This window comes from Apostichopus japonicus, chromosome 8, assembly GCF_037975245.1.
Source record: "Apostichopus japonicus isolate 1M-3 chromosome 8, ASM3797524v1, whole genome shotgun sequence".
Classification (NCBI taxonomy): Eukaryota; Metazoa; Echinodermata; class Holothuroidea; order Aspidochirotida; family Stichopodidae; genus Apostichopus; species Apostichopus japonicus.
Window position 1 is genome coordinate 41,622,545 of NC_092568.1, and position 14,463 is coordinate 41,637,007.

The following is a 14,463-nucleotide window of genomic DNA, read 5'->3' on the forward strand; positions in this document are numbered from 1 at the left end:
TTAAGTAAAATTTGATTTTCACTTAAGCTTAATGAATTTTACTTAATTGTATTTGTATTTTACTTAACAAGAATACAATAAAGCTTAATTGAAATTGAATTTAACTTATGCTAAATTGTATTCTACCTAAGTAGCATAAAAATGCACTTAAGCTAAATACAATTGTATTTTACTTAAGTAAAATGTAATATTGTATTTTACTCAAGAAGAATACAATTAAGCTTAAGTGAAATTGAATTTAACTTAAGCTAAATTGTATTCTGCACTTAAGCTAAATACAATTGCATTTTACTTAAGTAAAATTTAATTCTACTGAAGTAAAATACAGTTTAGCTTAAGTGGAATTGAAGGATCGGTCGTATGGCAAGCTGTTTCAACATTTACCTAGTGCGGAAAGTGGTTGGTCTGGGGGCAATGTTTACATGGGTACCATGCCATGGTACCATGCCTTGTGGTACTACTACTACTACAAGTACCAGTGATTGGTTGTATGTCGTGTTGTAGTCGTTCCCTTGCCCTCAAAAGTGCCCTTCCAACTGCATCAGCAACAGTTTGCAACGATTGATTGACTGGCTGCATTTTCCGAATGTCTAACGTTCAGACTCAGAAATAAACATAGCCTTGCTTCATTTGCTAAGGGTAAGTATCGTGTTATGTTCGTACATACACAACGAAAGCTGGATAAGTATGGCAGTATGAGGAATGGCCTCAAATAGTTACGTAACTATATACGTCTTGAACGTGACTCTATAGGTCTCGCACCACAATTAATTGTTCTATTTACTTACACACTAAACTCGTCACTTTCAAGACCTGCCAAAGCATAGATAGAAGTTTTTAACTGGTATATCCTACCCACCACATGATCGCTGAGATCTTGGCCTATCATGGCCATTGCAAACTTCCATATCATGACCGTTTAGATTTTGAGCTAGAAGAGGAGCAAGTTTAGCATACTCAGGGGCGTCGGAGGCTATTTTGGATTGGTACGGCAGATCAGAGTGTGGCCATTTATCATAATTATCGGGGGGACGTTTGGTAGGTCAAACTACTCTACGCGCCACCATGGTTGGCGCGTAGCGTAATGGAGAAAATTGCCTCCCAGACTGCAGGAAATGGCACTTCCCGAGCTTGAAAACAAGACCCCTGCCAAGCCAGAGTAGTCACATTTAGCCTACTTGCTTGTTTCATTTTGGTTCTTTATTTTTTGCCATTTTTTTTCTTAGTCCTACTTTTCTTTTTTTCTTTTCTTTTTTGCGCCGTGAACATTGGTCCGGCGAACCTGCGTTCGCCGGACCTGCCGTACTGGCTCCGACGCCCCTGATACTGAACCCCCACCCTTCCATCTGCTCGTTCGGAGTAATATCAACATTTAACCAAAGATTTTCTAAAATGGTTTATATCACATTCGATCCTCCCTATTTTCACATAATCTATGCTCCTTTATATATGACACATGATATATCGATGACAGTAACTGATAACATGCATAAGCAAGCTTTACTTTAGGTATTTTGACTTCTTTTCTCTGACAATGTTTAACCTTTTGAGCGGATGAACACTACGGTACTCTTATTGTGGTGCGGTACCTATAATAGTATACAAAGACGCATTTCGCGGCAAGTACAGTGACGCAATGAGTAGCATACTGATTGACCAGTCACATTTCACTTAAGCGTAATTCTATTTCACTTAAGTGAAATAGATTGACCAATTACATTTCACTTAAGCGTAATTCTATTTCACTTAAGTAAAATGCAATTTAGCTGAAGTGAAATTAAAAAGCCATTTTCGCATTTTACTTAAATAGAATTGAATTTTACTTCAGCAGAATTGTATTTTACTTAAGTAGAATTGAATTTTCCTTAAGCTTGATTCAATTAAGCTTAAGCTAAATTCAATTTTACTTAAGTAAAATATGATATAGACAAAAACCGTTTGAAGTTAAGTAAGTGGAATACAAATAAGCTTAAGTAAAATGCAATTCTACTTAAGTGAAATTAATTTCACTTACGCTTAATTGTATTCTACTTAAGTGGAATTAATTCTACCTAAGTAGAATAGCGAGGTAAGCGTTAAAACGGCTTGCCATAGGGACTACATGTAAGTATAAGACTGGAGGGCTTGACGGTATATGATCTGCTTCTCGTCAGGTTTTCCTCATTATAGGAAGGCTGTATACTAAACTTTAACCGAGATTTCTCTGAATTAAGTTAACTTTGATTCAATGATTGACACATTTAGTTTTAATATTTAATACTCAATGAAAACAACATCTCCATTGTGGTTAATATATATATATATTTCTCTATAGAGATTTGAAATACATGCGTACACCTACAGACACGTAGCCTACTATATGTATTTGTAAACTGTTTAATGTTATTAACTATATACAACACCGTATTTATAGTGACTGTGAAGGGACACGTGCCTCCTTAAGTTTTTCGAACGGCTTAAATTTCATAAAACACACAAGTAAAGTCGTAAACACAAATGTAGTTAAAATAATGGTAATGATAGCACCATTTTGCATCTAAGCCCGCTTACCGAAACATCTCAAAGGGAGGGGACACCACTCCCATTAGAACTTTCCCCAGAAAGTGTGTCAAGCAAATTTTGTGCCTCCCCTCCCCTCGCCCTCACTTAAAAATCAACAGAAGGTAAGCCTACGTGATGCTATGAAAGGAAGCAGGTCACTTCGCCCAACAACCATTTCACTCAACTGTCATTTCGCCCAACCTTACCATTTCGCCCAACCAGCCTGGTCATTTCGCCCAACCAGCCTGGTCATTTCGCCCAACCTTGATTAAATATGATATTTCAAAAGGAAGCAGGTCACTTCGCCCAACAACCATTTCGCCCAACTGCCATTTCGCCCAACCTTACCATTTCGCTATGAAAAGCTATACTCATATAGCTCATTCACACCACAAAGGCTATACGCCCTGGCTAGACCCTGTATCTGTATAAAGCAGAACCTTTCAGTGGATGACTACTAAAAGAGGGCGCAACCAAGTATACTTAATTCTGGGTAAGGGCTTCATACACCTCCCCCTGAGAATAAAGTCAAGGGGGATAATCCCCGGCACCCCCTCCCCCACTGGCAGACAGAATATTACACACACAAATTATAGTGTACAGTAAAAACATAATACATATAAAACATGTTCGTGAGGAACAACCTAAACAGTCGAAAATACTTCAACATTGTTTAAGACGGTTGCAAACTATAGGACGATTAAGCGTAAGCTAAATTGAATTTTATAAAATACGATATTTGACAAAAACCGATTGAACTTAAGCTAATATGAATTCCGCTTAAGTGGAATACAAATAAGCTTAAGTAAAATACAATTCTACTTAAGTGCAATTAATTTCACTTGAGTAGAATAGCGAGGTAAAACTTTAAAAGTTAAAACGGCTTGCCATACGGGCATTATTGATACGTAATACATACATCACAGCAGCTTACAACCACTGATCTGTAGAGATCAGTGCTTACAACACGTGAAATTGCCGAACCACAGTGACTTGCACTTTGTTATATCCGGCATCATCTATCGTTCACAATATTTACCATATGTGCAATGCAGATCACACACATAGAAAACATATCCAAGTTGAAGTAAACACTAAGCTGCAGCGACGTATTTAGCTGCCATGCACACTTCCCATTGTTTGGTAGTTTAGCTCGTCAAAAATGGCGAAAACGGTGAGGAAAGATAATGGTATCGCGTCGGAAGAACAAGCTGCGGAGTAATTATAGAATACAGGGCCACTCGATGATACTATCTGAGCATCCGGATGCGCGGATGCTCACTCTCACCCCAGTACGTATGTGAGTAAAAAATGTCAAAGTCCCAGTTCTTTCTTTTTGAGTGGATGCGCGGATGCGTGGATGCGGAGTCAAAAATTTCCTAAATCTTTTGCTAGTACTTCTGTGGTGGAATTTTAGAGGGCGTCACACATGTACGGATGCCTTTTAAGAACGACACACTATTGATGTGGAATATCTTCGTACATTCGGAACTTTCAGTATTGGAAATACGTGATGGTATATGTCGAAACTTTTCCGAAAATTATTTAAGTCAATTCCTAGTACTCCCGGGGTGGATGCGCGGATGCGTGGATGCGGAGTCAAAATGAAATACGTGATAAAATGAAAAATTTCCTAAATCTTTTGCTAGTACTTCTGTGGTGGAATTTTAGAGGGCGTCACACATGTACGGATGCCTTTTAAGAACGACACACTATTGATGTGGAATATCTTCGTACATTCGGAACTTTCAGTATTGGAAATACGTGATGGTATATGTCGAAACTTTTCCGAAAATTATTTAAGTCAATTCCTAGTACTCCCGGGGTGGATGCGCGGATGCGTGGATGCGGAGTCAAAATGAAATACGTGATAAAATGAAATACGTGATGGAAATTAGAGGGAGTCAAAATGAAATACGTAATGGTATATGGGGAAACTTTCGAAAATTATTTAAGTCCATTCCTAGTACTCCCGGGTGGATGCGCGGATGCGCGGATGCGGAGTCAAAATGAAATACGTGATGGAATTTTAGAGGGCGACATACGTGTACGGACATGTACAGACACACCGCGCATCCGCGCATCCGGATGCTGGGAAGAGTTAATGAATGGCCCTGTATTCTATAATTGTACCCAAGCTGCCTTGGTAGAAGTAACAGAAACACTCACAAAGAGTTTACGAGAGGTGTGTAGAGAAGGAGAAACTGCTGCGAGAGGTATGGTTAAAACGATTACTAACTTAACTGATACTCAGTGTTAGTGCTACTTCCTTTCTTGCATTATGCAACGTACGATTGTATCTGCGCTGTAAGTACACTTAGGCCTACTTAAAACAGACTTGCTACACATAATTCAATAATTCTACGCTCTTTACTATAAGGAGAACATTTTGAAGCCCAGTTTACATAAAAAGAGAAATTTCTCTTGCCAGGTTATGCAGTTTCCTCATAGATTGATAGAGCTAAGTTATATGCTCAAGTATTGCGTTTGCCCGGTCCCTCATTATGCACACTGGTCATTGAAGTACTGTATGTAGATAACAGGTTAGTGAAGTACAGAATGGTCTCAAGTATTAAAAGAGACAACTATCTCTATTAAAATAGGAGTAGAATGATCTTTGTCATATCATCATGTTGGTGTTACGTGCTGTTGCTTGTTTTGTGGTTGATGCCAAAAGATAATCAAGCAAGTTGCATACTTTGTTTATGGATACCCATTTTATGAAGAGTGATTTACCAGGTGCTCAGCTTTTGTCAGAAAAGTAATAGACTTTTCTTTTGGGTTGTGCTAGTAATTGGCAAGACATCAAGTACAAGTAGATAACTTTTTAAGTATAGTAATGTTTGAATTGTGAATCACAACAAAGAACTGAGATTGCATGTCAGTGACAACGACTGTACTCATCATATGCATTGCATCCACCCAAGACACTCTGTTTCTTTATTTTTCAGGATCTGCAGAACATTTTCTAGATGACTGTGTTTTGGGGGCCAAAATTTGTAGTGCATATGAAAAAGCGATGAGAAGGTTAGTAAATTAATTGAGTGTTCTTGCTGCTTGGAGTTTGTTCCTTTGTGTCTTTCTGAACATGCCATGTCATATTAACAGACAATTGGAAACAGTTCCACCATCTGCATACATATAGGAGTTCAGATGCAATTACAGCTATTGAACAACTCATAATTAATGAGGTAGTTATTTATTATTATTATTATTTTTGCATGAACTTGGTATACCACAAAATGTTGTGTCATCTTTCATTTTAAATTTGGAAATCTATAAGAGCTTTCTTAATGAAATTGATGTACTTTTTTAAGTTAGTGAAATAAAATCATAAAACAACTTTAAAAGTACTGCTCCCAGGAGATCCAGAGGGGAATTTTATTGCACAATGCAAACAAAAAGATTAAGTGTTGCTTCAGTCAGGAATTCATCAGATTACAAAGCTTAACTTTGCATAATTACTTAATTCCTTAACATGGGACAAATGTGTGGCCGACGTACTGATACTGTTGGCAACATCTTCTTCCTTCTCCACAGCTTTGGAGTTTTGACATGGGCTGCCTATGAAAAGCTTTGTCAGAAGTACTATGCTAACAAAGAGGTCCAAGACTGTTTTAGTGATCTATGTGAAGTTGAGGTACAGTGATAATTAAAGTTTGGTCCATTCATAGCTCCTAATAGTGTGTGCAGGCTACAGTGAGTGGTCATTTGATTTTCCAATGTTTCTCCAGTTATCCGTAGTATGCTGGGTAGGGGTAATAAGTTTTGTTATTTGATCCCACCTGCATTCTCGACAGTCTCTGCATAGTTTGGGGATATTAATAAGTTATCAATGTGTTTATGTCATCTTGCAGTTAAACGCATGTCTGTCAGGTAGACTTTAGCTGCATAGCATTACACATGGATCAAGTCTATGGCTACTATTTGTGATAAATAACAGAACTATCTGGGCAAGAATTTGTTAGAATATATTGGAATCAGTACTTTCTGATCAATAAATTATCTTTGAGTGGAAAAATCTTAATTACATCACCTTCAATAATAATTTGAACATTACTTTTAATATAAGTAAAATCATCTCGCACTCGTAACTGAAAATCAACTGTTGGTTTGAGGGATGTCGTCATACAACTATATATTTAACACAATTTACTCTCTGCATTATTCGCCGTAGTGTTCAGGATTTTGTCGTGGTGATGCAATGATGGAATTGATTTGTTTACACAGGATGGCTGGAACAACTTTCTAGTAGATTGTGACCAGACTTGGCAAAGTCCAGATGACTATTGCCACGTTAAAAAGCAACAGATTAGGAGATTGGGACCGTTGAATGTGAAACTAACAGATGCCAGGACAGGAAGGTTAGTTGATTTCCTTGTAAACAACATTCGCTCTTTATGACTACAATGTCATGTGATGTGTAGTATAGAAATAAATGATCAATATTGTTCAGTCAGTGTTTACAAGTTTAAGAGCTAAGAACATAACCATTTGGTTGGATGAAGGGGCATAGCTGTAACACCATAGAAGAGGTCATAGGTCATCTGGAATGAGGTAAATCACTGCCATTGAGCAAACATGAATCAGATTTCAACCAAGATATCTTAACATGCTCAGTGTGCAAAGTGGCTGTATTGACAGAAAAGAGTGTCCTTGATAGAGTCTACACAGCATATCAATATAAAATTTGTTTTATAAGCCCTCTATCAGGGAATTGTTCTTTTAGTACAGTACTTCTGGACTGACTCCCAGACTCAGATGAATTATGGCCCTTTGTCTTCCCTTCATCTCAACTTTGGTAAAACTGAGACTCTTAAAAATGTTAACATGTTATTGTATAATTTATAATTTCACTGATATCATAATAATTGTTTTGTCTCAGGGAAAGTACATTGGGATCACATCTGGATGGGTGTAGAAGCCTGGTCCTTGTGTTGTTGAGGCATTTTGCATGACTTCCGTGACGAGAGCACATCCGTGCTATACGAGAGCATGAAGAAGACTTCAATAAGCTTGGTGCAAAAATTGGAATTGTTTCATTTGGTGTGTTGGTTGGTGCTCAGAGATGGCTGAAGGAGACTGGATTTGAGTATGACATGCTCCTCGATCAAGAGAGACAGGTATGGCAATCACTTTTAGCTGCTCATGGATCGTAGGTTTAAAAGGATGTTCTGGTGGCTGAAGTTTATTGCTTAACACAATTTCTGGAAATAATCTGCATCTCTTAGTGGTATCAGATCTTTCTTGTAGCACTTTGTGTGGAGAAGATATGAATTTCATATCAAATGATATTTTGAGAAATCATCCCCTTTAATGAAGGTGGGGTCATAGCTCCCTGCCCATACAATGAGGGTAGGGCAACAGCTCCCTGCCCCTTTAATGAGGGTAGGGCAACAGCTCCCTGCCCATTCAATGCGGGTAGGTTAATAGCTCCCTGCCCGTTCAATGAGGGTAGGTTGATATATCCCTGTCCCTTCAATGAGGGTAGGGCAATAGCTCCCTGCCAATTCAATGAGGGTGGGGTTTTAGCTCCTGCACTTTCAATGAGGATAGGACAACAGCTCCTTGCCCCTTCGATGAGGATAGGGTAACAGCTCCTTGCCCCTTCAATAAGGATAGGGTACCAGCTCCCTGACCTGTCAATGAGGGTAGGGTAACAGTCCCCTGCCCCTACAATGAGGATAGGGTAATATCTCCCTGTCCTTTTAATGATGTCCTTGCAAGATTAGAAAGTATGTAAAAACACAATTTGACGATACTTAGGGTCTTTGACATTAGGAAAGACTTGTAAGGAGCCTCAAACTTTCCACCTCAAGATCTGAACACATTAGGTTGCAATGAAGGCTGGAAGATTCCAGTGTTTCAGCAGCTCATTTTCATTATATATATGTATTCTCAACAGATCTACAAGGCAACAGGAATGGGTAGGACTGTGGCTGGTGGTTGGAACACTGGAGCCCTGAAATATTACACAGAGCAAACGTTGGCCCAGAAGAGACTGCCGGAGGACTTTCCCGACCTCAAAGATGATAAAGAACAGGTTAGATGCTCTCACAACAAAACAACGAGCAGTTAATGTTTGCCTGTTTATTTTCTTTAGAAATGTTCATACATGCTTGTATTGTATTGCTTATGCAATGCTTGTCTGCCACTTCAAAATAATGCAACTGCAAGTTACTTTACTAGTGAGATGTTAGTTTATTAATAATTCCTATCAGGAGTGCCATGTAGTGTAACTAAACTGCTGTAATAGAGGGTTTTAATGAGGTTCTGTGAAAGGTGCAATCTTCTCCTGCTCTCTATCTCTGCTGTTCAATGTAAGGTATCACATTGTGGTTGTTCTCTGTTATCGAGGCTGCTTTGTTATTTAGTTATATACAACCATATTGTACTCTTGTTTCTTAGATGGGAGGGAACATTGTGTTGGACGGTGCTGGTCGATACAGCATGATCTATGTGAGTCAGGCATCCATCGATCGCCCATCTGTTGAAAAACTCCTCGATGTGATCAAGGTAAGGATAAGATGCAGATTAGATATTTCTGGACCGGGAAACTATCCTTGTAAAAGTTCAAATGCCTGACCCAGGTCACTAACCCTGTAAATGTTCATATGTCTGGACGGGTGAGTGGATAAAGTTGGTGACATTAGGAACAAAGCCTAGTTTCTTGAAGGTTGTAAGTGTGAGCTCTGGCCAGCTAAATAATGGTGGGTTTTACATGCGGTCTTCCGAATTGTAGTAGAATACAAAATGAGCTAACACTACATGTGAGGATACGCGGGCAATAAGGAGACATGAGAGGGTACTAGTTGCTACCATCGCTTGTTCTGGTGGCCAGGGTGTTTATTATATTTTCCCTCGATGAGCATGTTTAATTTAGTAACAACAAAAAGGACGGTGTAGTACCTTCAGGTGGCTTTCCTAAACCACGTCTTAAATGCTGGATCTTCCGGTAAAACTCTACATTTGTAAGTCTACATTTGTAGGTAAGGAAGTTAGTAAGTATGATGTATGTTCATAAGTCATATAATCGACAAAATATGTCATTGTGCAGTAACGAATGCCAACAGGGATGAATATACAATTAAAACAGGGCTCCCTGTGGGATCCACTACATATACAATTGGATAGCCCATCAGACATAAAGTGCCAGTTATAAGCAGTTATTCTTTCGACACATGTGGCTGATTAGCATTGTAAAATAACTCCCTTCCAGGCCTTTATTAGTTAATGAGTTAATAAGTGTTACATATCTGGCAAATTAAATCAAACCAGTGATTCATTTTATTTCTACCAGCTATGTCTCTATTTAATATCTGTCTGTTTTCGTTTCTCACAGAATCTTGACAGTCCTCATCTCCAGAGCAGTGGATCGGTCCATCCTCTCTCATCGCATTGAATTTCTATTTGGAATTTTTTGTACCATTGACTTTATCAGTGACTTATTTATCAATCAAAGTACTCTTTTGATCGGAGATGGATTCTTTTAATACAAGCTCCCATTTCTTCAGTTACCTTGATGAAAGCTAGGATCGAAACCTCCATCGAGTGGTGATACTGGCTGGACGGGCAAACCTGCAGGTAGCGAAGAATGAGTGGTTGTCAAGCATCGTCTCCGAGCAACCACAGTATCGATTCTCGTTATAGATCAGATTTGAGGCTTCTTTCTCTAGTTTATATGCTTTGCTGTATAGAGGATAGATTGCTTATCCGTGTTGTATCCAAAGCAGAGTATATGGACTACTTTATAGTGTAGTTGTCTTCTGTGGAAGTCTTCTGTAGTTGTGTTTATGAAAGCTTTCATTTAAACCATAAAAGATGGCAATGTTAGCTGGATGTTTACAATGACAGAAAACCAACCACAGAGACAATTACATCTAAGATGAAACTCAGTCAATTAAAATGTGAGATATTTTGGAAATATTATTAAATATTATTAATCTTTGTAGAATCACTGGGAAGAAAGTGTGAATTTTGGGTTAGATATGGTAATGAGAATTTGTTAAGTTTTTGTTTTGTAAACAAATATTCTTAGTGTCATGGTAAAAGAGATTGTGATTTTTGGGGTTTAGAGGTGGGGAGTAGAATTCAGTGTTAAGTTAAATGCTCTTTTGAACCATGAAATACCCCTACTGTCGTCCTCTGAATGGTTTAGACTTATATATTAATAGAATTCTGGAAATTTAGTGTTTGCAGTCACATAAATGTCATATTTAGGGTGAAGGGTTTCCAGCTATTTGCTAACATTACATGATTTGGGTGAGAATGATGCAAATTCAATCTAATGAAGATTACAGCTTTAAATAGGAATAAAATTAGTTTATAGGTTATGCCTACCTCATCCTTCCCATGTCAGTCCCTCTCCTGGGAGGACTGATATTAACATGCATACTCAAGGATTTATTTAGTGTTTTGAAGGTTCAGAAATTTCTCTTGTAAAATACATTGCACTTGTAAACCACTTTGCTCATTTCACAAACCGTATTATGATTATTATTATTATTACACCAGTACTTATAGAGGGCAATATCCCGAAGCTCAATGCGCTGAACAAACAAGTAAACTATACAGCAATTAACCATAGACTTCCTTGAAGTAATGCTTTTTCAACAAAGACTTAAAGGTAGAAACAGAACATGCATTCCGAATGTTTGACGGGAGTTTTATGATTATGATGCGACACTAGACACATTTTACCCTGTACACTATATAGATGAGAATGCATATATATAAGGCTAATTAAGAAAGACTTAAGGGTTGATTTATGACAAATTCTAGAAGTGAACAAAATCATAAATCATTGGCTAAGCAACATTCATTTGGTACAATGTCTGTTTAAGTGCCTATTAATACTTCTAATTGCAAGTGTCTTGAGAACCTCTAGCTAGATTTGGTAACATTTTCTGAATTTCCTTTTTTTTCAAAGAGTCAAACAATTAATGTCTACCAAGAGTACAATTTTGAAATACATTATCACATTTTCAAAGTTTGTTTCTTTTCACATCAGGGTAATGGTAAATTCACCATACCAGGCTTACTGCACAAATATATTGGTACATAACTAAGCTGCAGTAGATTAAGAAGTTACTTCACATCTCACTTTCCTGTCTCCTCACAACAACTGCACTCTTAGTCTACTGTGTGAAGAGCAGGATCCTTTTAGCACTGGCCTCACCTGGTGACTGACCCATTTGGTCTACTGCCCTCTTGCTCATTCTACCCTTCTCATTCTAACCATTTTGGGATTGTTCTGGTATAGATGTTCCTACTTGAGACACTTTTCTTGAGCTGTTGATGGAAGTCGCACACATATAATTCTTGGTCAGATTATCTCTTTTTGGGTTATCGCTATTTACCCTTAAAAATAAGTGATGCAACTGTATGGTTACTGATGCCCAGGCAAGAATTCTTATTATTGCTTATATATTATTATATGTAAATTATCTACTAGATTTGGTAGATTAGTACAAGATGGCTGTTGCTGTTGTTAGTATATAAAGTAATACTAACATTTTTCAGTGTTGTAAGTATTCTAATGTGTACCATGTAACAACTTACTTCTTCATCACTCCAACCTTGAATTCTTATTAATTATAAATCACTGCTTTGATATCTAAAATATCTCTGATGCATATTCATGCTTGTATGTCATAAATTATCATATAAAAGAGGTATGTTATATTTGAAGTAATTTCTAAGATGTTTCACAAACCACCAACTTACATAAACAATGAATAGAGTGTGCTTCTACTATAACTGATTTTCTTTTGCATATTTCACAAGAACTATTTTGAAATGGTTGAAAGTGAAAGGTGTAAATTGTTTGTTATGTTAAGTTTGTTCATTGTGTTTCTATGGTAATGGTAGTACTTATTCATACACTCATTTGTTTACACCAAAGTCGCAAGGTCTTTCATTGCAGGTATGTCAATTTATATCAGAATATTGTTTGCATCATTAAGCCATTCTTCTTTCTGTTTATGTCCATGTTAATCATGAATGCTTGTCTGTAGTTGTTATGCACATGATTTAGAACATATTTATGCAATGATTTGATAGTGTAAAACAGAGCCCCCTCTGACATCATTTATTGGTCGTTACATTGGTGCACTTAGGGATCAGGGCCAATCATAAACAGCCACATTACCCTCCTCTCCCATGCCGCTTGTATAATGCTCTAATGCTGGGTATATTATTCTTTAGCCTAACTTATATAAAGTTTGAATATCTCAGTTACCAAATATGGTACAAATATCCTTTGATAATATCCAACTAATGTCACTAAACAAGAAATAAAAGATAGCTTTTTGTCTCATCAATGTTATCACCTTTTCTACAGTCACCTTTTATCAACTCCTTCATCGTCTTCAGGGTGAAATTTGTACTTTTTCTTTAGTGGACCCGCTTCAGTGGATGTGGTTTTTCGGTACTTCAAGGTAACCAGGCCCGGGCGGGCGCACCGGATTGATTTGCTTAGTTATGTGGCTGTCTGGGGTTCTGTATCAGAGTTTAGATCACTGCCCTACCATATGTGGCCATTTGGTTCACCAGATTTGGCCTGTACTTTCAGCAAATTCGGCGAATGAAGCCATTTGCAACTTGGAAAGATCGCATCTAAGACGGGTGTACTGTAAATTGATTTTGGGACCGATTAGTGTCTTTGAGACCGACTGCAGAGATTGTCCGACTAATGTTTTTAAAAATGACATTAGCTTTATAATTACAATGTATACGTGTAAGAATTATTTCCGATTGTATACACTGTTATTGGCAGGGTATACAGGCGTGCGACTAACATTCATATGAGATATGTAATTATCTCCAAAACAATTAAAAATATCATGAGTGGCATTGCTAACCAAACTAAATGCACAGTATAATTTACATATTGTTATATTGCTTGTATGTGAAATACAACATGCTATAAAATGTACAAAATAATACACTGTGTATGGATGGACTTGTGGGTAAGCAAACACTCCAACCTCTCATTCTTTTACCATCTGTGAATACAACGACAAGTTATTCCATACATGAAGAAAAAATGTACCCAAAACCATATATTCAATGCCACTTCTCACATATAGTTTAAACATGTCACAACAGTACTACAGCATGTAATATATATATAACACTAGATGAGAACACATGGTAAAGTTACCACATCGTAGAGAGCGACTGACGACCGGAATGCTCAGTAAAATTTACATATAGTAATTATATTACATGTGCGTGATAATACAACATATTATAAAGTACGGTATAAACAACTAATATACTGGAAAGGAGATTAGCGATTGTTGCACGCTTTCATTATCTGGTGGCTTAGCAGCTAGCCTTAGCGGTGTATGGATGGGGTTCCTCATTTAATTTATGCTATAAATGAATCCGGAATGCTTATTTCAATACAGTTGAAAAGTTCCATTTTTGAGCAGATGACAATAAAAATATAATAACTACTCATGTCATGTAGCAAAGTACTTTAGCTCCCTTTATGAGATACACGACTCATTATGAGCCTGATAGGCCTAGCGCCTACATGAGTCAGTCACTAAACCTGGGGGGGGGGGGGACATTTGATATTGTATCCACACCCTTCAGAAAGTTGGGGGGAAGGGCGTGTCCCCCTTTCCCCTGGTGTCATGAATTAACATATCGTAAACTAAGTAAGTACTAAGTCACAAACACATATACACACACCCAGTCACATACGCCATCACCATTGCATAAATTCCTTTTGCCTTTGGCAAGGAATAAACATATATTGAATCAAGAGCTACATTATGCAGCCGTTATAAGACCCTTCTGATTCGAATGCGTGGTTACGACAACTATACACTCTGTATATAAACTGTATACTATCATGGGATGGTATTCAGAAATTGTTGATTGGTGCAATTAAATACCCTAATATATTAT

The 14,463-nt window shown here is 37.6% G+C and overlaps 1 protein-coding gene across 2 annotated transcripts; it reads left to right on the forward strand.

The window, feature by feature from the left end:
- Window positions 1–3,577: 3,577 nt before the first annotated feature.
- Window positions 3,578–12,882, forward strand: LOC139972061 (uncharacterized). Of its 2 annotated transcripts, XM_071978957.1 has the most exons (9): window positions 3,578–3,748; window positions 4,676–4,757; window positions 5,493–5,568; window positions 6,082–6,181; window positions 6,772–6,905; window positions 7,427–7,664; window positions 8,447–8,584; window positions 8,950–9,057; window positions 9,884–12,882. In XM_071978957.1, the coding sequence occupies exons 1-6, from the start codon at window positions 3,704–3,706 to the stop codon at window positions 7,497–7,499; spliced, it is 510 nt and encodes a 169-aa protein (XP_071835058.1). In that variant the 5' UTR covers window positions 3,578–3,703; the 3' UTR covers window positions 7,500–7,664; window positions 8,447–8,584; window positions 8,950–9,057; window positions 9,884–12,882. The 2 variants fall into 2 exon arrangements, with proteins under 2 accessions (XP_071835058.1, XP_071835059.1); XM_071978958.1 differs by lacking the exons at window positions 3,578–3,748; window positions 4,676–4,757 and adding an exon at window positions 5,013–5,084.
- The last annotated feature ends 1,581 nt before the right edge of the window (window positions 12,883–14,463 follow it).